The following is a 27789-nucleotide window of genomic DNA, read 5'->3' on the forward strand; positions in this document are numbered from 1 at the left end:
AGATCGGATTAAAAATGGCCGACTGATGGCCATTTTGTTTTATTGCTTTTCCAAACTTCTAAATTTCATATATAAATCATGTTGCACATCTGCACATGTATTCATTGAGCAATTCAATTTAAGATGGCGGTCATTTTAATTCATCAAAATCAAACATTTTTGCCATTCCAGAGCCAGATCTTTTGGCGTGTATAGACAGATTTTGTTCAAACTTAGTACTGACATCAGACATCATGGGACATGAATGCAAGTCATTTCGTTTCTCAGATCGGATTCAAAATGGCTGCCTGATGGCCATTTTGTTTTATCAAATTTGTTTTCAGAGTTATATCTCCGACATTTCCTGGCCTATCATGTACATATACATGTCGCAAGTTTATTCATTTGGTTATTCGAATTGCAGTTGTTTTTAATGTTCCTTAAAGCAAGCATTTCTGCAATTTTGGATCTGGGTCTCAGTCTTGCATTGGCAGATTTGGTTCCAACGTGGTATGCACATTGATGGAAACTTTATGCACGTAACTTTGATGGATGAGACTGAAAATGGCCGACTGGTGGCAGTTTTAGTGAATGCAGTTTTGGAGCCATATGTCTGACATTCTCCGACTGTTATGTTCAAACTTCTTATATATTTCCTAAACTTCAGAACTCACAGGGATTATATACTGTAATTACTCGTCTCAGAATAATACCTGGTTTTTATTCATCTGAGCCATTGATGGTGATAGTGACATTTATATTTGCTGCCTATATTCATAAGTAATTCATCATTGATGACTGGCAATAGGTTAGCATGGACCTAGGCACATGCTCACATACAACAAATAAGTCTTTCAGCTCTTTCAATATTTAGTTCAAACCATGACATTATAAAAAGAACCCTCCAGAGATTCCCTTAATGGCATGCCATGTCAACAGTAATTACATTTAATGTAAAATTCCTCACAATGTTCATACTGTAAATGCATTAATTATTCAATGGTTTTTATTTTGCTATTTTCATCGATAAGTAAAATTCGCTAAATCAAATCCACATGAACATGTAAAATAGCAATAAAACTCATTGTTTCTCTGCCAAGTTCATGCATCTAAAACCCAATGAAATTGCTCACAGTATAAATATAGTAAAATTAAACACCAATGAAAATAAATAGTTTTACAGTATCTACCGGTTGTAATGTCATTTTTGACTGGATCAGTCCATTTTGCGTTATGACATAAAAACAAGCAGTCATGATACATGTAATGTCTCTTTGATGACATCCATGATAATCTGTTATGCTCCACCTCTTACAAAAAGCTTAAAGTTTTCATCTTGTATTAATTTGTTTCTAAATAAATCATGCTAAAGAAGGGTTGTTTATATTCCAGTGTGCAGAGCTAGTTTTTGCAGTTAAATCTATGCAGGCCTAATTTGCATAAATTACTTGTAAATTACAAGCTTTTTGCATTGACATCTCAAGAACTACTTCATATATCTCAATGAATCTGGGTAATTACCAGTAGTGTATTTTGAAATAATCTTCAAACTTTAGTTAGTGGTTGAAATATGTGCAGATCAATTAGCTAATTTGTAGCTATTCAATCATTGCCTCCATACAGCACAGTTCTTTCAGATTGTTACCAAATTTTACAGTTTGTGGATAAAATAAATGTGGATATATCTATGAGATCCAATAAAAACTGTTTGCAGCACCTGAAACAACGAAATGTTAATCTTTTGCTGGTCATAATTATGTTCACTTTCATTGTGTGACAATTTTCTTGACCAAAAACCAACAAATTAATAGAAATATATTATCACAATTGCATTCATTTATTTATACCAATATTACACAATACAAAAATGTGTCTCAACACCACCTTCTTTGGTTATACTAAATTCTTAAAATTAATAAATATAAAACAAAATTAATAAAAACCGCTTGACAATAACTGTGTAATAAGAATATTGCAGGAACAAATGTACAAGCAAGGTTTTGCAAAAACTCTGTAACGTTCCCCAAAAGATCAATCAGATCATTGTTTTGTGGTTAGGTTTCAATCAGTTTTTGCTAAATGAATGTATTCTGAGCTCCTACCAACCCATTTGTACAAGATGTACATTCATTTGATGAATGATATATATTGTACTTCTATGTCACACGGGAATTGCTTAAGGCGGCATATTTATAGACTTGTTTAAGTAAAATTTATCATAGCTATCAAAACTGACTGGGTCTATGGGGTTACCAATCCAATATTGCTAACAATGAAAGGGTTACCAAGTACTAAATCCAACATGGCTGACAGTAAATGGGTTACCAAGTACAAAATCCAACATGGCTGACAGTAAATGGGTTACCAAGTACTAAATGCAATATTGCCAACAGTAAATGGGTTACCAAGTAGTAAATCCAACATGGCTGATAGTAACCGGGTTACCAAGTACTGAATCCAACATGGCCGACAGTAACCAGGTTACCAATTACTGAATCCAACATGGCTGACAGTAAAAAGTTTACCAAGTACTAAATCCAATATTGCTGACAGTAAAAAGGTTATTAAGAATTGTATTTATTATGGCAGAAAGGGAAAAGGTTATCAAGTACATGTACTAAATCAAATATGACTGACAGTGAAAAGATTATCAAAGATTGTATCAAATATGGCCAACAGCAAAAAATCGTTGCTGACTATCAGCTGTCCAATATGTACATTGAAGGGAAAGGCCCACCCCAAGTAAGTAGTTTAATATATGGATGTTAAACTAAATGGATGTTAACCCCTCCAACCCTCAAAAAAATTGTGCACATGTTCCCCAATACAATAGAGAAAGACACATCTTTTAATAATACATTTCATATGAAAATTTATTGTACAGCAAAAATTAAGTGGAAACTGCATTTGGTGAATGTTTGATAAACATAACCTTATGGCCAAACAAACCCAGTTATTTGTTGTTTTGTATAATATTAATGGATGGTTGATTTAGCAAAAATAAGCACCAAAGATTTAATAAATTGCACTAAATTGGTATACTAATTGCTTTTCAAAAACTGAATAGTCTGTCACATGATAAACACATTTACACAATAGGACTGTAAAACATCCTTCAATTTACAAAGATATTTATTGCTGAACTGTTCCAAAAATATTCATTAATTGATGTTCCAGTTAAATTTGAATCATTTGGTACATGAATATATACAAATAGAGTTTGTCCAACTAAGACATTGCTAATCCACTAAAAACTAGTTAATTTGTTGAACCCAAATACTACTTTAAAGCCATGTGACCAATATTGCATAATACATTTAATGGATAGGTTTACAAAATTACAATCATATAACATTATGTGGTTTTAAGTAAAAAATGAATAGATAGGTGCATGGATGGATGGTTTCATTTTTATCATGCACACAATAAAAACTCAGCAGTAATAAACACTACACTTGATGAAACATATGCATGCACAAAGAGTACAATCTTCGGGAAATCTGATGCAAATCCCATTTTCTGGACAATTTGATTTTGATACAGGAAATTCCGAGCAAAGTTCCAGACAAATGCACAATCACGTATATGTTCTCATAGAAGTGAACAAAAACTAGAACAAAAAATTGCATTTAATTGTATACTGGATCATTGAGTATGACAATAGACATGCATCTGTCATTTATGTAAGTGCATGGAATAATAATAATAGAGCAAATACAGTACTTTGTGGGAAAATGTGTGAACTGGTTTCACACACAATGATTTCACCCCAAAATCGAACTCTCTTGGCAGACATTCTAAATTTATAAAATCTCAATTACAGATCATGATTGAACTTAAATATTATCTTTTTTTAAATTTATCTGACAGAATACATTACAGTATTTGCTCTATTAGAAGTTCACTCCCAATAAAAGCATACATAAATCAAAAATTAATTTATTGTACAATGGACATCATAAACTTGAACTAGTACATTGTGCTATTATAATTTATAATTCATTTCAATCAACTGATTTTCCAAATATCAATTTACTTACAATATCTTGAAATTACCATATTATCAAATGTCAAAAGATGATGGTGCTATCCAAATTCTGGCGGATAAATTGTAATCACTACTTGATTTACAACAACAATTTCGCACTTGTCCGTGTTAGCGCCCATGCCCGTCCGGTCAAGCACCCCCCCCCCCCACTTTTGCGCAATTTTTATACTCAGGGTCACAATGCCGATAATTTAAAACTTGGTCTTTGATCATTGCTTAACGAATACTGGTAATCGTTTTTGTATCATGATACAGCATGGATATCGACTGCCGCGAATATGTTGTGAATGCATAGACTACGGTAACAATGCATAAACTACGCTTCGACAATGACCTGTTAATAAAAGTAAAATGCAGTAAATATTGCATGCCGTATTCAGTTTACCGATAATAATTGCTAGTTACCATTTTAAAAAAACAAACATGTCGTTTATTCGCCAAAATCAATTCCAATAGATCGTACTTCGACATCGATAATTCACTTCCGCATTGTGTTACCAGAGTCTTCGAGAATTTCCAAAGAATTGCGTCGGTACCACACAGCATTTTGATTGGATAATAACAGACTTAACCCATTAGGTCAAAGGACATTGATGCAGGTCAAATGCAAATATATCATGGCGGAAAGTGCATTTTATCAAGAGTTTGCGTATGATCCGACACGTACGTTAGTGGCAATAATGATGAAGATTTTGACTTTGACTGTGTTCAAACAGACTCAAATATTTTTAATCTCGTAAATTTTAATATTGTAATAAAATGTGCATATTTGACCATTTCTGTTTCTTCATTGTAAGAGTCAATGACGACGCACCTAATTTCGTAATTTTATTTTCCCTCAAACTTTCAAAGACATAATATCCCCGCAATCTGTCACACAGTGAATTAAAATTGTCAGTTGCACTCTTTTCCGAGGGGGTGCTCGGGTAAGCCCCTAAATTTTATGAGTTGAGGACCCTGGGCGCTATCACGGTCGAGTACGGTAATCCCACTTCCCCAAAAGCAACTTATAATACTGCAACTGAGTTGAAGCATATATACAAGGCATAACAAGTCAAAAAAAAAAAACTGTCACCAAAGAAGTTGCTCTCTGATTGGTCTGACTGTTAGGATTAGGTAACCAATCAGGCACAAATTACTTTGGATTGACTGCAACCAATAAACTTTCCATAAGTAACAGCGCCCTCTAGTGATGGAATACAGCTGTGACATTTTGTTATCATTCAAAATACTATTTTTGAAGGATGTTGTAGTCTATCGAGTGACCACATACCCAACTAAAGTCGATTATTTCTATATCATAGCGAGATTTGTCAATAAAGGGCATTGAAAAACCATATCACAGTCCAGTAACAGATTGAAAGTACCTGAACGATCCAATCCAGCAAGTGAACTGTTCTGGAGGTAACTACCAACAATCAAACTAATCACCTAATACAACATTGTTCTTAGTCATTGACAGGTGTATTGCCACCTAAAAATACATTGCCTGATGAGAATAAGAGTGGTGGCGTTGTACCAGGTATACCAGCAAACTGACCAGACGGATAACTGCTACTTCTTGTAATTGTGCCGTAACCCCTCTCAGCCGGCGTGATGCTGTTAATAGGTGTTCTAGGAAGTGATGAAATGTCACAATTGTGACTGAAAATGTAAAAATAAGGATGAATTATATATTAAAACATAAATATATTTGATCATTACTCTGTGAAGCAGTTTGAAATTACTGTTAATTGTTTTTTGTTGCTTTTTTGAAAATTATGCAAGTTAGTGAAAATCACAAAATTGTCTTCATGAATCCTGAAATCATGAAAACTTAAGGTCCTCTCACCCCTAACCTAAACTTTAACACTATCACTTCACCACCACCACCCCCAATGTATATGCTCCTCCAGATAACTATGCATCTTCTGCAGAAGAGTATATACAATGCAAGGTTAGGTTTAGAGTTATGGGTGAGGAGGCCTTAAGGACCGAACGTTTTAGCAGTGGAAATTCAACAAGGACATAAATGTAACACATATAATCAGTAATCATAAATTCGTCATACAATCAGTGCTATCCATATCACACTTACTATATTCATTACAGCAAATTATGCAGGTTTTCTGGATTTTTCATCATAGATGTTGACCGTACACAGATTATTGACATTATAATTGCCTTTGTTCTGGGTCCCATTATATAGTCAGTGTAGGGAGTTAAAGCATGGTAATGAGACCAACTGTTGCAAACTGACTATTAGTTGCCACAATCCATCAAAACTTGGTATAAAAAGAAGTGCTGCACATCTGATGATCCACAGTGAATGAATGGTTACCATAGTTACTGGTAATTTGAAGCATTTCTATTGCAGAGAATACATTGATCACAGAAAACAGATCCATGTCGTGAAAGTTGACAAATTTTAAGATGGTAGGAAAATCAGATTAAAGAATATGAACAAAACCAAATTACATTACAAAAAAACCTACACACCCACAAACAAACAATATTAGGATGAAGCCTTTTCTTTCAAAAGCCATTTTCATGTTTGGGACAGGGCTGTCAAATGGCAATTTAATGTACAAACCTGGCGTCAACCAGAAGCACAAGCACCTATGAATCCCAACTAAAGTTCCCAGAAAATCGCATTTGTTAGTGAATGAATCTCGACCAGTGGAATGATCCTTCCCATTGTGTCTGTGGCACTCCCACCCAGGGTAGAGATTGACCCTTTTTGATGTTCAGCCTAAGGTAAGATTTAAACTTGGGTCTACTGAACATGAGCCTGATGCAACAACCACTATGCTACCAGTATCCAGTTTCATTCCTAATTTTTACTATTACTTGGAGATGATGATACTTACATGTCTCTTGGTGCGTTAGTTTTTGATAAATCGTCATCGCTGTCATATCTTCGAGGATTATCAAAGAAATAAGCACGTGAATCACGATAGTTGTGGCCAGGACTGCCAGAAGATGTCTGCAAAGTAAAGAATAACAAATTGATAACTGTTTTTTGTTGGTCATTTTAAAGATAGATATACTTAAATCCAGCCTCTCAGTGCTGAATTACTATGACTCCACCATGGATAGCGTTGAATCCAGCCTCTCAATGCTGAATTACTATGACTCCACCATGGATAGCGTTGAATCCAGTCTCTCAGTGCTGAATTACTATGACTCCACCATGGATAGCGTTGAATCCAGCCTCTCAGTGCTGAATTACTGTGACTCCACCATGGATAGCGTTGAATCCAGCCTCTCAGTGTTGAATTATTGTGACTCCACCATGGATAGCATTGAAACCAGCCTCTCAGTGCTGAATTACTGTGACTCCACCATGGATAGCGTTGAATTCAGCCTCTCAGTGCTGAATTACTGCGACTCCACCGTGGATAGCGTTGAATCCAGCCTCTCAGTGCTGAATTACTGTGACTCCACCATGGATAGCGTTGAATCCAGCCTCTCAGTGCTGAATTACTGCGACACCACCATGGATAGCGTTGAATCTAGCCTCTCGGTGCTGAATTACTATGACTCCACCGTGGATAGCGTTGAATCCAGCCTCTCAATGCTGAATTACTGTGACTCCACCATGGATAGCGTTGAATCCAGCCTCTCAGTGCTGAATTACTGCGACACCACCATGGATAGCGTTGAATCCAGCCTCTCAGTGCTGAATTACTGTGACTCCACCATGGATAGCGTTGAATCCAGCCTCTCAGTGCTGAATTACTGTGACTCCACCATGGATAGCGTTGAATCCAACCTCTCAGTGCTGAATTACTGTGACTCCACCATGGATAGCGTTGAATTCAGCCTCTCAGTGCTGAATTACTGTGACTCCACCATGGATAGCGTTGAATCCAGCCTCTCAGTGCTGAATTATTGTGACTCCACCATGGATAGCGTTGAATCCAGCCTCTCAGTGCTGAATTACTGTGACTCCACCATGGATAGCGTTGAATCCAGCCTCTCAGTGTTGAATTATTGTGACTCCACCATGGATAGCATTGAAACCAGCCTCTCAGTGCTGAATTACTGTGACTCCACCATGGATAGCGTTGAATCCAGCCTCTCAGTGCTGAATTACTATGACTCCACCATGGATAGCGTTGAATCCAACCTCTCAGTGCTGAATTACTATGACTCCACCATGGATAGCGTTGAATCCAGCCTCTCAGTGCTGAATTACTGCGACTCCACCATGGATAGCGTTGAATCCAGCCTCTCAGTGTTGAATTATTGTGACTCCACCATGGATAGCATTGAAACCAGCCTCTCAGTGCTGAATTACTGTGACTCCACCATGGATAGCGTTGAATCCAGCCTCTCAGTGCTGAATTACTATGACTCCACCATGGATAGCGTTGAATCCAACCTCTCAGTGCTGAATTACTATGACTCCACCATGGATAGCGTTGAATCCAGCCTCTCAGTGCTGAATTACTGCGACTCCACCATGGATAGCGTTGAATCCAACCTCTCAGTGCTGAATTACTGCGACTCCACCATGGATAGCGTTGAATCCAGCCTCTCAGTGCTGAATTACTGCGACTCCACCATGGATAGCGTTGAATCCAGCCTCTCAGTGCTGAATTACTGTGACTCCACCATGGATAGCGTTGAATCCAACCTCTCAGTGCTGAATTACTGCGACTCCACCATGGATAGCGTTGAATCCAGCCTCTCAGTGCTGAATTACTATGACTCCACCATGGATAGCGTTGAATCCAACCTCTCAGTGCTGAATTACTATGACTCCACCATGGATAGCGTTGAATCCAGCCTCTCAGTGCTGAATTACTGTGACTCCACCATGGATAGCCCACACAAAGTTACAATTGAGGGCAGCATACACCAATCATAATTAACAGACAGTCAAGGCAAGGGAAGGGGAGGCAACGCGAATTGTGATAAAATTAGGTGATGAGCTTTGGTATGCAAGATTACATTTTACATCTGATGATTCATAATAAAGTAGCAGAATATGAATTGAGCATCTACTACAGTATTCTGGAATAAAATTAATATCAATATACAAGGCATATCACTGCTATAGAAAACACAGATACACATACTTTTTACAATGTATTGGTACTCACCATCAATGGAACCGGTGTAGGCCTTTTTACTCTGAAGAACACAACCACAATAAATGTTGGCAATAATTCCCAGACAAATAATATAATTCCAAATGTAATATATTTATATCCTTCAAGGTCTACTGCATCTGCCTGCAAATGTACATATTATAGAATTATTGATTAAAGAAATTATTCAGGTGAAGTCAATATAGTTTCTTTCAAAATATATTGAAGATCCAATTACCAACGAGTTAATGGTATTCTTCAAAACCAAAGTTTGTGAAAATCGCTGTACTATCAAAATGAAAATTATTTCAGGAAACTCACGAAAATTTGTCTTTCAGGAAAATAAAGCAGTTTATCATGGTACAATTTTACTACAGAAACTATTGAATTATGGTCAATAAAAAAAAATGATTATTCAATGTATCCTTTTAATTTTTGGTGTTCAAAAAAAATTCAAATTTGCCAAAATCATCAATACCATATATGAATGCCCATGTACTGGATGGGGGTTTAAAGTATGGTATCAGGACTAACTGCCAGAGTAAATCTAGGTCAGGAACAAAGTTATTCAAAAATTTAAACAAGCAGCCTATCGGCTGAGATAGCTCCGCTGTTAGCAATGCACATTTCAATTAAAGAAAAGAAGATACCATTAGAAAATGAACAATATGTATAGTATCAAAGCAATCGGACTTACAGTTTTTAACAAGAAGTCGAAAATATCACTTTCTACCAAAAATGACCAAAATATTCACCAAAATTAGAGAATTGAAGATATCATCACGAAATGAACAAATCTAAGAAAGGTCTACATGTAGTATCTATATAGTAATATCAAAGCAATTGAACTTTTGGTTTTTAACAAGTCGAAAATATCACTTTTTACCAAAAATTACAAAAATATTCACCAAAATTAGAGAATTGAAGATACCATCACAAAATGAACAATTCTGAGAGAGGTCGACATGTAGTACCTATATATGTAGTATCAAAGCAATTGGACTTGCGGTTTTTTACAAGAAGTCGAAAATATCACTTTTTACCAAAAATGACAAAAATATTCACCAAAATTATAGAATCGAAGATACCATCACGAAATGAACAAATCTGAGAAAGGTCTACATGTAGTATCTAAATATGTAATATCAAAGCAATTGAACTATTGGTTTTTAACAAGAAGTCGAAAATATCACTTTTTACCAAAAATTACAAAAATATTCACCAAAATTAGAGAATTGAAAACATCATCACAAAATGAACAAATCTGAGAGAGGTCCACATGTAGTACCTATATATGTAATATCAAAGCAATCGGACTTGTGGTTTTTAATAAGAAATCGAAAATATCACTTTTTATCAAAAATTACAAAAATATTCACCAAAATTAGAGAATTGAAGATATCATCACGAAATGAACAAATCTGAGAGAGGTTCACATGTAGTACCTATATATGTAGTATCAAAGCAATTGGACTTGCGGTTTTTAACAAGAAGTCGAAAATATCACTTTTTACCAAAAATGATAAAAATATTCACCAAAATTAGAGAATTAAAGATATCATTACAAAATGAACAAATCTGAGAGAGGTCCACATGTAGTACCTATATATGTAATATCAAAGCAATTGCACTTGCGGTTTTTAACAAGAAGTCGAAAATATCACTTTTTACCCAAAATGACAAAAATATTCACCAAAATTAGAGAATTGAAGATATCAACATGAAATGAACAAACAAAAGAGAGGTCTACCCAAGGTACATATACACCAAGTATCAAAGCATTCAGGCTTGTAGTTTTCAAGAAGAAGTCGAAAAAGTAAAACATTGACACGGACGACGGACGACGACGACGACGACGACGACGGACAATCACTCATATGATAAGCTCCGCTCGACAAAGTCGACAGCGGAGCTAAAAAAGAGGGAGGGTTTAGAATCTGTGCCATGTCCACCCATAGTGTTCTGACAGATTTGAAGAATCAAAACTTTGAACCTCAAAATGATAATCTAAATGTATTTTCAAATAGACAAGATTTCTAGAATACAGCATTATTACAACTGACCTGATCAGAGACATTTATCCACATAAATCCGAATGTTGGCATAGGAAGTGGACTCACTGCTATGAGATTATAAATAACCCTAGATACATATAACAATATAATAAAGACACATGTTGTAGCAGCTTGGCATATCGAGGTTCCCTGAAAATGAAAAGAATTGGACATTTGATAAATTTATTTCATTCAATCTGTTATGCTCCGATATTCAGTGCATCTACATCCTCCACACCTGTGTCTGCAATATAGTGGTTTACAGAAATGCCTTGAAAGCATGGTAGAGTCCCATAGATTATAATTGACCTAAACCATGTAACTAAGTCGTAATTATAGGTTTGAAAAAGCTGTCTGTGTGTCTGAAAAATAAACACTTTACGAACATCCTGTGCAATTCACAGGTCACTTGTGTGACTGAAATTGTTAAAAAATATAGTCTGAATAGTAAAAAAAGCAAAATTGGTCATCATTAATCCTTTAGACAAATATTGGTATGGCATATGTACTAGTGTATTTGTCTATATCTAGTCTGTCAGATGTATAGGATGTTATAGTAGCTTACTTAGTAACTTTTTAAGAAGTGCACGACCTCCAACATTCTTATCAACTGACTTTCTACCAAAAAACACAGTAGTATATACACGTACAAGCAAGATAATATGTTCATGAATATGTAGCAGCCGAAATGATCACATTAAACAGCGAGTTAATCCAAAAACAGAGCAATATATGAAATTAATTTTGTCTGCCTGTCCACGTCATGGCAGTAAGCTCAAACATAAACAAAGTTCTCATTTTAATACTCACAGAAAACTAAAATTGAGTCTTCAATTATACTTACACTACCGGTATAACATTTTGCATTGAAATACTTATTCAGAATTGTAAATTAATGTATGTACTTTGCATTGTGTGCAGTATAAATTATAGAAGTTTATGTTGGTTGATGGAATTTGGAGTTTGAACACAGTTAACTAGAGAATACCCATGATGCTCTGCTTCTATTTTCTCTATTATGTAGCTCCATGTGTGCAGCTCGCTAACTTGGCAGTGAATGACTTGTTTGTTGATTCATAGTATTATAGTGCTGGACATTGTCTCTAAGTATGTAAATATTTCATAGTGCATTATTTATTTATTTCATATCTATGTAATTAGCACATGTACATTTAAGAATATAAACAAATGTCAAATATGAATAAATGGCATCACACAAGAATTCAATTGTCAACTATCACCAGTTTCAGTTAAATTGGGAAGACTTTACTCATCACACAAGAATTCAATTGTCAACTATCACCAGTTTCAGTTAAATTGGGAAGACTTTACTCATCACACAAGAATTCAATTGTCAACTATCACCAGTTTCAGTTAAATTGGGAGGACTTTACTCATCACACAAGAATTCAATTGTCAACTATCACCAGTTTCAGTTAAATTGGGAAGACTTTACTCAACACACAAGAATTCAATTGTCAACTATCACCAGTTTCAGTTAAATTGGGAAGACTTTACTCATCACACAAGAATTCAATTGTCAACTATCACCAGTTTCAGTTAAATTGGGAAGACTTTACTCAACACACAAGAATTCAATTGTCAACTATCACCAGTTTCAGTTAAATTGGGAAGACTTTACTCATCACACAAGAATTCAATTGTCAACTATCACCAGTTTCAGTTAAATTGGGAGGACTTTACTCATCACACAAGAATTCAATTGTCAACTATCACCAGTTTCAGTTAAATTGGGAAGACTTTACTCAACACACAAGAATTCAATTGTCAACTATCACCAGTTTCAGTTAAATTGGGAAGACTTTACTCATCACACAAGAATTCAATTGTCAACTATCACCAGTTTCAGTTAAATTGGGAAGACTTTACTCAACACACAAGAATTCAATTGTCAACTATCACCAGTTTCAGTTAAATTGGGAAGACTTTACTCATCACACAAGAATTCAATTGTCAACTATCACCAGTTTCAGTTAAATTGGGAAGACTTTACTGTATACATATATTTTGTTAACAAACTTTCACAAAGAAAATCATGTTTGATGAGTGACAAATAATTATAAAATTGTTATTGAAACCTACCCATGTTATTGAAACCACACACTTTACTTTTCTTAATTTTTGGCAGGACTGTTAAAATTTGTATTGATATTACCATAATACATGTACATTACATACATTTTGCTCACCAAGGCAATCATTCACCACAGTTAACAAATCCCGGTCCAATCTCAAACACAGTTGGCAGTGGGCAATAACAGTTTTATGGTGTTTCTATTCTAAACCATGTGTGATATTTGTGTGAAAACTGAGAAGGCTTGTAATAAATGATATTGCTGATTAAAAATGGACATTTGTGCTATGTGTTGGAAATCATTTGATGCACAATGTATTCATTACATGTCTCTCAGTTGGATGTGTATTTCTGGAGATATAAGCAGACATGTACCATGCTATGTTCTAATGCGAAAAAATAAAGTAACAGCTCTACTTCACTACTTTGTAATGCAGAGATGGTCATATGACTCTTAAATGAACTCAACGTTCAATAAAAGTGCAGTTTGATAATCTTCAGAGTAAATATGTTTATATTTTATTATACATGTAGTTCTGTCTACCGTATACACGATACCAAATAAAAATCATTGGTTTGGTCAGAAACAATTGCACAAAAAATTACTGATCTAGATAGGAGTCGTACATTCACTTACAGACAATGACTTGTAATTTACCCTAAATACTGAGACTAAAACAAAATAATTGCTACGTTCACCCGACAGCATTTTATCGGAGCTCTACGGCTCGAGCCAGCAAAAATAGCCGCGTATACGAGTTCGGCTCGAACCAAGTTCGGCTCCAATAAACCCTCTGGGTTGAACTCCGATAGGGTTGAGTCCCGACATGGCCCGACAGTGTATACGCAGGGCCCAACTATCGGAGCCCAACTAACGCCCTCAAACGTCTTCTTTAAGTAACCTCTCATTTCAATTATGGTGGAGACAACATCGTTCGTAACTTCATGCAATTTCCGATTTGATGAAGAGGTACGCGCCCTAATATCTATTTGGCAGAGTGAAAAAATACTGTGATAGATTGACAGGTAAACGAAAAACAGAAAAATGGCATACGAAATTATGCGTCAAAAACTTGAAAGAAGGACTGAACAGATCCAATGAAAATGGAAGATACTTTTTATTTTAAAGACACCGGAGATAAAAAATCATAGAAGCGGTCAAGGTAAGGTGACATGTTTCTAGTAGGTTTAGATTGACAACTGTAACACATACCACAACAGTTGAACAATAACAATAACTTAAGCGAATAGGCTGTAACACATTTTAGCTGCCATGTTTCCTGTTTATTCGAGATACTAGTACCTAAATCATAACACCAGTTCATTGACTTTTCTACCTCCATGCTCAGACTGGATTGTGACAGTTTCTTTTTTTTTTCTCCCAGCTCAACAGAAGCGTTCCATGTAAAGAAACAACACAATCACGACACCAACATAGTTTTCAGCCATGTTTTTTTTCATATTAATTATTTGAGGGCACTGTTCCATTTGGCTCTGATCGAACTGAATCTAACTATGGCAGATATCGGCTTTCGTTCAGCTCCCGACCGTATGAATGCATTGGAGATAATCTCCTGTTAATTGGTGGGAAGAGCAGTAGTTTGGCTCTGGTAGAATGCTGCCGTGTGAACATAGCAAATGTTGTGTTTCTGGGAACAGGATTTATTTTTTACTTTGTTTAAAGGGGAACCGATACTATAAATAAGGGTCAAGATGGACACCGTATTAGTATGCTAATCCGAACCAAGCTGCTAACATCATGGCTGGAGCTCCGTGAAATATGCCATTTACGATGTTTGGAGATCAAGCTGTGGTTCCAAATACATATCCACGGGGGCATGAATTTGTAATAATAATCATCTTTATTGTTATTGTATCCTCTATGGGACTTTGATTGAAGAATACAATAAAGATATAGCAATGAAAAAAAAAATTAAATGAGATTAAAAGAGTATAAAACAAAGGTATTAATATAATAAATGAAAGTAAATGTTTTTATTCATTTTGAGACAGCTGGTAGTACTTTTTTTTGGTTGTTCTCCCTGATTTTAAAACAGTCATCTATGTACTTAGCAATTTGAGGAGCTAATTTTTTACTACCATTGTTTAGTATTGCAACTATTTTTTCTTTGTCAGGAAGTTTTGGAGGTAGCATCAAATTTTTGAGAAGCTCATTTCTTTCTTTTTTTTTAAAGAGACCGCATTTAAGAAGGAAGTGCTCTTCATTTTCTATTTCGTTTAATTGACAAAACTGACATTTTCTTTTTGAAATGTCAATGTTTTTATGTCTTCCAGTTTCTATTCCTAACACATGAGCACTAATTCTTAGTTTGGTCGTGGATGACCTGTGGAAGGGATTTTGCACAGTTTCTAAATATTTTTCAAAAGTGAATTTTGTTTTTACCGGGGGTAGATGTCTGTATGTGCGGAGTTTATTCTGATGTTTTGTTCCCTTATTATCATCATACATTGAATCTAAACAGTATGTTTGAAAGTTGGCTGCAAGCTTTTCAGAGACTGATTTAGGCAGCTTTTCATCCTTGTAATGGTTTTCTTCCCAAATGTGACTCATGTTTAAATGAGTCAACAGATTCTTTATACCAGATGTCCAATTATAGATGTTTAAATTATCTAAATAAATGCCAAGTCTATAGGCTTCTGAAAGAAGTGTGTTGTTTTTTGTTTGTTTTATTTTACACCAATATTTAATTTTTTGTTTTATGTTTTAAAAGTGTTGGTGGATCATTAATGGAGGATTCAATGTGACTTGTGATGTCATTAACAAATATATTGAAGAGTAGAGGACTTAAGCCATCTCCCTGTCTGATGCCCTTTTTCACAGCAAAGGAGTTAGTTAATCTATTTTTTAGCTTAACACAGCTAATTGAATTAAGATAGATTGCTTTAATTACATTGTAGAATTTTCTGGAAATGTATTTCTGTAGTTTATAGAAGAGGCCAAGATGCCAAATGGAGTCAAATGCCTTTTTAAAATCTATGAAGCATGAAAAAATATATTTACCATTATTTAAGTATTTTGTTAAAAGTTGTTTAAAAACAAAGATGTGGTCAGATGTGCTAAAATTTGGCATGAAGCCAATCTGTTCTCTCATAATGATATCATTTTCTTTGATATATGTTGTTAACCTTTGTTTCAGGATTGCAGTAAAGAGCTTACTCAAACTGTTAAGAAGAGTTATTCCTCTATAGTTTCCTGGTTCAGATTTGATACCTTGTTTAAATACAGGGGTGATCATGCCTAAATTCCAAGTATTTGGACGCTAGCGATTACATAAATGTTATATATATTTTCGGTCGAAACGTGCCACGACCAGTGAAAATCACAAGTTTAAAATGGTGGCTAATGTATGCAAAATGCCTGTCAATCACAGTTTGAATACACGAAAATGTAAATCCCCTAGATGTTTATTCAATCTACAAAGCTTGTTGGTTTACAAACAACCCCGGCAAACAGCATTATCGTTACGTAGTTTGTCTACTAGTATGTCTAACCATCGGTAACACTGGGACATGACGATGTAAGACAGTAAACAATGTCATTAACATTAGGTTACGGGCTTTCAATTAAAACCACACAAAAATTTCCTGTTGGCATGTAAAACACAATACCCAAGTCAAAACAACACTCACTCTTGACCCACAATCTTACGAATTTTACAGTCTATTTTACGCCTATTCAAAAGTACGATGTTTATTCTGGTTAGCGTGAATAGGTAAAGCTTCGCTTCGACAATGAGCTGTTATAACGGTAAAAATGTTAAATTAGTCTTCAAATGGTCAGTTTATCATCGAAAACAACTAATTTTGCCGTCTTCCCATCAAAACCAGAGGTAAAAGATCGTGCTGGAACATCGGCAAATCTCCTCCGTGTTGGTATTTGAACACGTTGGCATCACCGAGTATTTTGATTGGCTGATTAGCGATTTGACCTATCAGGTGTCAAGCATTTGCATGCGACCAGAGTCATTCGCGTACGATGAAATTGAAATTTACTTGCATTTCAGAACAATTCAACAAATTTACTTTTTTTACTTTATTAATAATCACTACCAAGTACTTGCTACTAAGCAATGCAATTTATTTTTAGGAACGCCAGAACGATGTTGGTTACTACTATGTGTACATTTTTTCTTTGATCGTACGGCAAAGACTTGTGTTTTCTAAGGGGTGAAACTTTTTCTTTAACTTTCTAGACAGTCTGGAAAAAGGAAAGGGGTACAGTGAATAAGTGTCAGACTGCAATGAGCTGCAAATGGTAGTTGTGTAATACTGGTAGGCGTACAGGAAATAACCGTTCTGTTAGAGGTTCCAAGTTTTGGATATCAACAAGACATTGGCCTGACTGCTTTGTATGGTGTTACCCTTTGTTTTATTTTTCACGAAATACTTAGACAGCTCAAAACCGCGAAATCAGATGCTACATGGAAAAATAAGGAAGTAAATAAAATAAAACAAGCAGCCTGTCGGCTGAGATAGCTCCGCTGTTAGCAATGCACATTTCAAATAAAGAACTGAAGATACCATTAGAAAATGAACAATATGTATAGTATTAAGCAATCAGACTTACAGTTTTTAACAAGAAGTCGAAAATATCACTTTTTACCAAAAATTACAAAAATATTCGCGAAAATTAGAGAATTGAAGACATCATCACAAAATGAACAAATCTGAGAGAGGTCCACATGTAGTACCTATATATGTAATATCAAAGCAATCGGACTTGTGGTTTTTAACAAGAAGTCGAAAATATCACTTTTTACCAAAAATGACAAAAATATTCACCAAAATTAGAGAATTGCAGATATCATCACAAAATGAACAAATCTGAGAGAGGTCCACATGTAGTACCTATATATGTAGTATCAAAGCAATTGGACTTGCGGTTTTTAACAAGAAGTCGAAAATATCACTTTTTACCAAAAATGATAAAAATATTCACCAAAATTAGAGAATTAAAGATATCATTACAAAATGAACAATTCTGAGAGAGGTCCACATGTAGTACCTATATATGTAATATCAAAGCAATTGCACTTTTGGTTTTTAACAAGAAGTCGAAAATATCACTTTTTACCAAAAATTACAAAAATATTCACGAAAATTAGAGAATTGAAGACATCATCACAAAATGAACAAATCTGAGAGAGGTCCACATGTAGTACCTATATATGTAATATCAAAGCAATTGCACTTGCGGTTTTTAACAAGAAGTCGAAAATATCACTTTTTACCAAAAATGACAAAAATATTCACCAAAATTAGAGAATTAAAGATATCATTACAAAATGAACAAATCTGAGAGAGGTCCACATGTAGTACCTATATATGTAATATCAAAGCAATTGGACTTGCGGTTTTTAACAAGAAGTCGAAAATATCACTTTTTACCAAAAATGACAAAAATATTCACCAAAATTAGAGAATTGAAGATATCAACATGAAATGAACAAATCTGAGAGAGGTCTACCCAAGGTACATATACACCAAGTAACAAAGCATTCAGGCTCGTAGTTATCAAGAAGAAGTCGAAAAAGTAAAACATTGACACGGACGACGGACGACGGAGACGGACAATCACTCATATGATAAGCTCCGCTCGACAAAGTCGACAGCGGAGCTAAAAATACAACATTGGTGGAATGAACATAGCTAATTTGCATAGAAAAAAACAATTGTATTAACTAGAAACACAAAATTTACTTTATTTAGCCTGACTGAGATGCATCTTATAGGAACAAGGTGGCAACAGCTCAGTAAATATGTATACCAGTAGTTTTCATAATTGGTCATGCACATGTTCCCCTAATTACATTTATTTTGCTATGTCTGAAATGAGGTAAAAAAAAACAGTTTTAAATTGCTTCAATATACACAGGTACAGTACATGATACACTAAGTGTACATGTCTACTGTAAGTAAAATAATCTTGTATTTTCAATTTCACACATTATCAGTTCAGACAGGGATAATGTATTCATGGAGGCAGCTGGGAGAACTATTAGATATAGTATTCAAGTCAACATTATATACTGACCTACATAATTTGACCTTCATATGAACTACAGCCAAGGTTATTGACATTGCAGACATGTGTACTATCAAGATATCTGCTCTACAACAAGCATCTACTACAGTAGTGTTACATGAATTAGGTCAATTAATATTCAGTTAAAGTGAATGGTAATTAGTGCCTAGCAACTGTTACTTGAGAAACATAGCATGTAGACTAGCTGTCTTTAATTAATTACATGTAGACATGTGATCCACATATAACAATAATATGATTAGTCTAATTTGGTCTACCAGTCAGATTGTGATGTACTACTGTATTACGAAATGGTAATTTTAAAGCTTACTTTACTCTGGTGTGATGACAACTTAGTTTGTGCAAAGTCTATTTCACTATTATCATTGCATCTCTCTCACACCACAGGCTATCACCACATTATACCAATACTGATAATAATCCTCATTATGCAAGGGATTCAAATATTACAACTATACAAGCAAAGGTGGATTCAGATACTTATCTTGATTTTTGTGTGTGCTATACCATACTTAGTAAAAAACGATTTCACATACCCCTGAGTCTAAGAGAACATTAGCAGAAGAAGACGTCTTTGCAATGTTCCATATACAGTAAGAAAGTGAACTGGCAGCTAAAACAAACAACAATCCATTGACAACCACTCGAGTCTCAATCATTGTTTTCATTGTTCTACTTTTGTTAAGCGTAACTACGATGGCACAAGACAAGTTCATCGTTAAAAACAACGCTATCATCACTATAATAACAGAGCGTAAAAGAATTTTGTGTCGTCTATATTTACCAGCCTCATATTGTATCCGAAATACAACCTAAAAGAAATAGAAACAATAAAATAAGCACAGAGCCATAACAAGAACATTATCAGTAGGTGTCATAGGATAATACAGTATTCATTGCATGCATGTATTTAAATTATAAGTTTGCAGAACAATTGTGAGTTCACTGAGACATCTCAAATTGTAATAGCAGATAACAGTCAAATATTTGTTACTTTTTAACCTTTAACAGACAGAATTTCCGGCCAACAATTTTGTTTCATCTATCTGAATTAAATGCAACTCTAGACAAGACCAACAAAAATGGCATTCGACTTTGTCTACTCAGATTCATACTTATAAACAATGTTGGTGATTTTAGCTGAATTTGAAGTTACATTGCAAGTTACATAATTACTAAAGCTTTATCAGATTTATGAAAAATTTAATGTTTCAAATTTGCATGGATTGCAGTGAAATATTCACTAAATGTTTAAAATGCGATATCAGATAGACATTGTTAACAGTCAGTTTGTTTTCAACTGGCCATTTGTGTTTATATTTTTAAAAAGTTAAACATAAATTAAACATAAATTAAACATAAAGCATATCTATAGATTAACAATTATATTAAACACACTTCAGTATGTATCTGAACATGGACGTACAACAAGACAATATTAGGGACGACGTCAAAAGATCGATGTTGGATAAAAAACTTATTTGCTTTAGTTTGGGGGTGGGGTGGGGGGGTGGACTTGACCTCAAAAAGTTTCCATCCTACAAAAACGATTTTATTAAGCCAAAAAAATCTTGAATTATTTGTAGTTCGTTGTTTTTTTCTATCCAATCATGGACAGAAATAATAGAAAATGAAAAAACAAGACATGAAATGTCACAGTCCCCGTTATTTGATTATAAAATTGTACAAGGAACATCTGCAAACAGGTGAATAAATATGTACTCTTTGTGGTTACAACTCATCATAAAGTGATTTCCGATGATCTAGTTTTGTACTGACAACTAAAAACTTCCACTGACCCATGTTCAGAATCTCAGAGTACACAAGTGCAACAAAACTATTTGTCATACATGTATACTTGCTCAAGAAACTGCATTCATAAATCTGAGTGAACCTTGATGTACATGACTTCTTTGTTGATCAGGTCTTAGTATATTACCAGGACCTGAGTTTGTTTCAACATCACCACTGGGCATCAGAATCATTCTCATGTTGTCAAATACAATTTGTTATTAACACAGTAAGGTTTATTATTTAAAATGTATTCATTGTACATAGAACAACATCTGTTAATTTAAACAATTGTAAAAGCTATGTTTTCAGAGCAAGTAAAGGTTGGTCTGCTCATAACCTTCAATGGAGAAGTAACAATAATTGTTTGAAGTCTTTTTTAGTGCAGTGATATTATTGCATTTCAATTAATATTAATGGGTATAAAATACTGTAAACCATTTAATCTTGACTTCTAGATATATTCAGGATTTTATGAAATTTGTGTAGAACATTTCAATAAAGTCAGGGACACTCCATGTTGTAGGAACCCAGAAAAAATTCAGTTCACAGCACCACTGTAAAAAAAAAAAAGTTTAAAATGATTATAGTCAAAGATATACACATGTGGGTTCATAAGACATATGTACCAATCTGAGTTGGTTCTAGAGATTAGTATCACAAGATTTTACTCTCCGTGATTCAATATCAGTCCTATGTATAACGCTGTGTTGATCAGGCGAACTAATTGACAATGGCCCTATAGGTATCGCTATGAAATCACAGTAGTTTTGTATTCTTCTTGCATTTTGACCATGGAAAAACATTTGTTTTTGAAAGTGGCCGAATTATTAGAAGAAAAACAGAAACTATTTTTTAGTATGAATTCTAGTAACTGAAATTCAGGATTGAATAAGAACAAGACAATACGCAAGATTGATAAACCTTCAGCGAGCACTCCTGAAATTTCAGATCATTGGTACCATGTTTTTGGATACATTCAATGACCTGATACATACAATCACATTTGTTATTGCTCAATCACTTGACCCTGTATGGCACAAGATTACAAGCTTCTATCATAAAATTGGGTTATTTATTTGATGCAACGAAACATGCATTCACAGCAGACGGAAATTCGTTTGAGATATTACTGGATTTTTGTATTCAGTTTTCCATTTCAACCACCATCATCACTTAGTAAGCTGTGATCGCGCATTGGGATACTGACTGTGCATAAATGCGCAGTGTAGTGTCATCAGAAGACCGATTTGTTTGAGAATATTTTGCACCATTACGCCATTTCAAATATTATATTAATTCACAGACAACAAAATAAAGTTTTTCAATAACATACAAGTTTTCCCACAGTTGATGATTGTATGGCAATTACAAGGCTTCGCCAGTTTTACTTTGGAAGAAGTTGAAAACAGGTAACAGGAAGGGGCTACATGACTACATCTTTTTTTTTTGAATTTTAATCAAGCATGATTTTTTTAATTTTTTTTTTTTTAACAAATGTCTATTTCAGGGCAACAGAAACAAAAACAAATGTGTAGGTAGGCATTTTAACAACTGCACAATTAATATTGGATGAAAACGTCATTACTGATATAAATCATAATCATAATTAAAAATAAGATCACAATTAATTTAGTCAGTTTTCATAATGAAATGCATAATAACATGTACTTATAAATTTGAATAAGGTTCAACAGCCTTTTCATTTAGTGTCAGTTTATACACAATAAACCCTCTGGTTAAGGTGTCACACTCAAGGGAAGAGTGAATGGCCTTTGGTTCATAGGCATCGCGAAATGTTGGAATTGAATCCCCCCAAAAAATTCACATACTGTAACATGCATTAATTTTTTATAATCTTGTTGATAACGAAAAGTAAAGTATGTTCTAAAAGAAGTTTCGAATAAATACAAACACGAATACATTGCTTAGTGGTAAGTACCAGTAGCAATCGATCAATGATAACTTACTTGTTTTCTAAGTATTGCAATTGTTGATTATTATTCAGTAATGATTATAATAACGCACACAAATTTAATTTGTTGAATTTATATAAATTGGAAGTAATATTCAACTTAGTTTCATCGTAAACGAATGATTTTGTTTGAATGTAAATGCTCGAAGCGATATGATATTCACCATGTTCTCATTTAAATATACGGTGACCTCGTGGTGAACGCAACGCAGTAGTAGATTTACCGATGTTCTAACAAGATCTTTATGCTTTGATTTTGACGGGGAAAGCGGCATGATTTTTTTAAATCAAAAAATTAGTTGTTTTCAAAATATAAACTGAGCATTCAAAGAATAATTTAACATTGTTCGCAGAAATAACAGCTCATTGTCGAAACGAAGCTTACCCATTCGGGCTATTCACAATAGGTGACAATGACTACGGTAAAATATAAATTACACTCTTTTAGGCGCCAGGAGTGAATGAAATATCTAAAATATTAAAAAAAAACTAAAAAAAAATGCTGAAAAAACGCCGGGCGATTTCATGGTCCGTTGCAGACTACTCGACCGACCGTCCATACACGTGTTGTCACTGCACATCGGCCATGTTGAATCGCTCGAGATCGGCAAAATCTTCATTACTAACAGTTTAATGCCCACAATATAAAAATACGAATATAATCATAGGCAACCTACTATTATATAATGAATAAGTTGATCGACACAGGGACATCCTCCCCCTCCCCCCGAGTTGTGGATATTTCGGAAATCGCGACACAAGCAAAAGACCGGATAACCATTTACTTGAAACTATGTCCTCATGAATTAATCGTTCGTGTACAATCATTTGACAGGGTATACAATTTACGAACTAGTTTCGTAGATTGGAGATAATTGTTTGCTTTTTTGGCTTTTCACAAGAATATAAAGCTGGCAATCATCATAATATTCCAGTCCGTACGAACGTCACGAAATGTACACCAATCGTACCCCGAAATACATTCAATTTTGCTGAAACTGGAGAACTTACCTTTGCAAACACGTCTCTTATGCCGCCTTCTTGAAGTTCTTGAAATCAAATAAGGTTACTAGTTCTTCTAGTAACTAGTGAATAAGACCACTGAGCCAAACAGAATACATGTATAAACAGTACTATAATAAATTGCACGCAATAAAGAAGTCACGTGCTGTAGCGTTACTCACAGATCTAATCTACTGTAAAATTTTTATTTCAGCTGGAATTATCATTCGCTGAAAAGACTTTTTCTGGCTGTTTTTTGTATTGAATTTATTTTCATTGATTTTTGACAAGTTTGACTGTAAAATATAGGAAAAAGGGAATATTCGCTGGATTTTATTTTAACTGAAACATTCCTTCAGCGAAAATAGCAAAAAAATGTTGCAAGCAAAAATAAAGTATTTTACAGTAATTAATTTATTCTGAGCATGCGCAGACGTTCTGTCAATGTTGCCGGGAGAGGTAATTTTTGATAAAAATCGTGAAAAAGACCCACTTAGGATTTTCAGATTTGGAAAAAAAATTACGTGCATACTCGGAAGACACTTGTTCATCAACCTGCCAAGTTTCACTGATACCTGCTGTAGAATTTCTGAGAAAATGTTGGAGACAGAAAACGGACAAAACCTGAATTATAAAGTCCCCTTTTCAGGCTGCGCCTGAACGGGGACTAAAAAACATTCAAGACGAGGAAATGGTTTGGTCACAGTCCCTCTATCACGTGGTTTGGTCCGAGTTTAAAGTGCCTGTGAAATGGCTGCTATTTTCACGCCTAAAATTATCCATTGATACATACATATTTTTAATTTTTATGTTTCTAAGCATAAATAATTTTTTTAAGTGAAAAATGTGTTTTAAACTCAGTCTACGGAAACTTAATTTTTGTGTATTTTAAAACGAGGCTCCTCATTAGCTTCTCATTTGCATACAGAAATTCCCCTTGTGACGTCAGAAAGGGAAGTCACTGGGCAGCTTGCATTGCCGATATGTGTAAATAAGGCAAATTTCTTGTGCTGTTTACTCGTCTTTGACTAAATTGCCACTTATGTATCAAGTTTGTTGTATGGGGACAGGGTTGAGCTAGATGCGAAATATGTCCGGTCTGGTGTAGCTATTCTCCGTGGTCGTCACCGTCACCGGAGCACGTTTGTACACTGTTGCTGGACTCCGGCATTGGACAAAATCAAATTTGACGGCTGAATCGTCTTATTTAGCAGGTTACTAGACACTATTGATTTATAAAATAGAGAAATAATTTTTAAAAAACGACAAAACACAGTTTATAAATGACTGCCGCGTTGTAATGGATGAACGCGTCGGGTCATGAGGGGGACAAGTGCGTGAATGGAGGCGTTTAATTGGATAACAAAAATAATTGAGAGCGACTCACATACAGACAAATTCAGAGTGGATTTAGCGTGATTTTCATGATTATGACATCATATTAAAAAAATACATTGACAACTCAAGCCCGGATTCTTATTCCGTAAATTATTACGCCGATCAAGCTGCAAGTAAAGGCAACAAAGGTGTGAATTTGACATTCAACACCAATAACCGAACAATTCGAACACTTTTAAGCCTGCGAAAATGAAAACAGCCTGAGGGCTGCGTAATTTCCTGTTTGTCTGACACTTCGTTTTCGCGTCATTATCAAAATTACTGCTACCTTTTACCATGGAAGGTAGTACCTTCCATGCTTTTACATAACACGGGTGGTCTCTATAAAGCGATAATCAGGATCGCAAAAAAAAATCAAATCATTTGAACCGCATACTCGATGTTTCTTTCCTTTCTGAAATCCGTCTCAGTGATCATGGGCTGGTCCGGAATAATAATAAAAACGTTTTGTATTGTCGGCGTTTCTCGTTAAAACCTAGTTGTTCTGTCATGGACAAGGACAGATTGTCAAAAAAAAAGAATCTGAGGTGAAGTGGACACTGCATATGACGCTGTTAGGAGGAAGTCCACCCCAACCTTTTCTCTTTATTTTCACGGCTTTCGTCCACCGATTTCGCACCTTCGAATCGATTGGAAACGCGTAAATACTTACACTATGATTATATGCACTACTGCAACAGCCCACAACACAACATAACATAGACAAAAAAAACGCCGATTAAAAAATGTATATCGTTTAAAAGTACAGTTGTACGTTGAATGACACAGTGATATAATTAAAAGTACGGCCCAGGGGTATGGCTTCCTCTCATATTTTTGCATTTGGTGGCGCACTTTTGGCGAGAGTCGGAAATCCGGAAACAGTCGACCATTTCAGGATAGTTGGGCGTGGCTACAGCACGGGAAATATCTCAAATTTACTTGGATACGAGTAATCATTTTCAGCAAAAAAATCAACAATTGCCCATTTCAGTGGGGCACAGATCTAAAATGGGAAGCGTGTTGGTGTGGCACTTTAAATATGTGCGTCAAATGAGGTGTATTTGTAAAGTCTTTTTACACCCACCCGACAACTAGCCCTGCGTACAGTGCTGTGTGCACGGGGACGCTTTCGGTTTATAGATGTGGTGGGGACATCTATCAACCAATTATCAATTTGTATTTAATGGTGAATGTAGTCTGACGCGATGACCAATATTTATCAATTATGTTTCAGTGGGGGGTGGGGGGGTTTTGAAAAAAAACTAAAGGAATTAAGTTTTTTATCCGACATCGATCTTTTGACGTCGTCCCTTACCGTGACGGATGTTTGCAAGTAATCGACGTCAGCACAGGGATGTCTACTTTTACAAATAAACTGATTAACAAATACTCTGACCGATTCCTTGTTATGGGAGATCTGTCAAAATTACATTTTAGTTGTTCTGATAGTTGACAAGTAATATTGCGAAGTGGGCGGGACTGCCATACAACCGATGACTGAATGCGTAGATTTCTTCGGGTCGTACAAATATATTTGCTTATTTTATGATAAAATCTCCACGTGTCTAAAGTAAATACATACCACATGACTTAATCTAGCCATCGTAAGCAGCAATATAGTATATTCAGTGAAAAAAAAAACTTACCTGGGCGAAATATAGAACCAAGAGACACAACGTAATAAACTGCAACACTACCGGACAGCAATACAGCAGCCAGTACAGAAATACTCCAAAATTGTTCGCCAACTCACAGTTGTTAAAATAAAATGAGAACAGAGTAACCCTTAGTCCTGCCCATATTAAACACAGAAACAGGAAAACAGTCTGGTAGCTGAGACGTCTGTGTTTATAGTACAGAATCAAAATAAGCTGAACGTAAATGAAGGCGAACAGAAATCCGTACAAGGCTATGTAAACGGCCGTCAAGCCTAGTTGTACTTGAGGTAAATAAGATGGTCCTAGAGTCCCTGGTTTTGCAGTGCTGTCTAGTATTTCTCCTGGAATTACAAGTAAGTTGCTCTTTGTTGTCATTTTCCTCGGGATAATATTGCCATCATTTGTGCAGCGTGAGTGCAACCACAGGCCTTGCTCGTTGGTTGTCAATGTTCTAGAGCTTCGAAAATGGCGGAGACAAATTTGCGCATGTCAGGTGATGCAATCATAAGCCCACGTGACGGGAATGCCCTGAGATTTAGTTTATTCATAGACATACATTTAGTTATTTATGTATTTTCTTTGTCTCGTGTGTGTACTTGTGTTTTATTATATTTAATGTCTTTTGACCACAGATAATGTAACAAAATATATTATTTAGTGTC

The 27789-nt window shown here is 35.1% G+C and overlaps 1 protein-coding gene across 1 annotated transcript; it reads right to left on the bottom strand.

The window, feature by feature from the left end:
• Nucleotides 1-1793: 1793 nt before the first annotated feature.
• LOC102800859 (G protein-coupled receptor 137Ba-like) lies at nucleotides 1794-27603 on the bottom strand. Its single transcript, XM_085495506.1, has 6 exons — nucleotides 27116-27603; nucleotides 19858-20133; nucleotides 11169-11309; nucleotides 9118-9249; nucleotides 6877-6992; nucleotides 1794-5671 (listed from the first exon to the last, which is right to left on the bottom strand). The coding sequence occupies exons 1-6, from the start codon at nucleotides 27500-27502 to the stop codon at nucleotides 5476-5478; spliced, it is 1248 nt and encodes a 415-aa protein (XP_085351632.1). The 5' UTR covers nucleotides 27503-27603; the 3' UTR covers nucleotides 1794-5475.
• Nucleotides 27604-27789: the final 186 nt, after the last annotated feature.

The sequence above is a fragment of the Saccoglossus kowalevskii genome, chromosome 2 (genome assembly GCF_978046115.1).
Source record: "Saccoglossus kowalevskii chromosome 2, keSacKowa6.1, whole genome shotgun sequence".
Lineage (NCBI taxonomy): Eukaryota > Metazoa > Hemichordata > Enteropneusta > Harrimaniidae > Saccoglossus > Saccoglossus kowalevskii.

Bases quoted from the DNA above. Each gene is read 5' to 3' on its own strand.
- LOC102800859 (XM_085495506.1), bottom strand. From the start codon at position 27,502: ATGACAACAAAGAGCAACTTACTTGTAATTCCAGGAGAAATACTAGAC. The intron at 9,250-11,168 runs GTCAGTTGTAAT...GTACATTTGCAG, and splicing joins GGATAAATGTCTCTGATCAG to GCAGATGCAGTAGACCTTGA. The intron at 5,672-6,876 runs GTAAGTATCATC...TTACATTTTCAG, and splicing joins ACTAACGCACCAAGAGACAT to TCACAATTGTGACATTTCAT.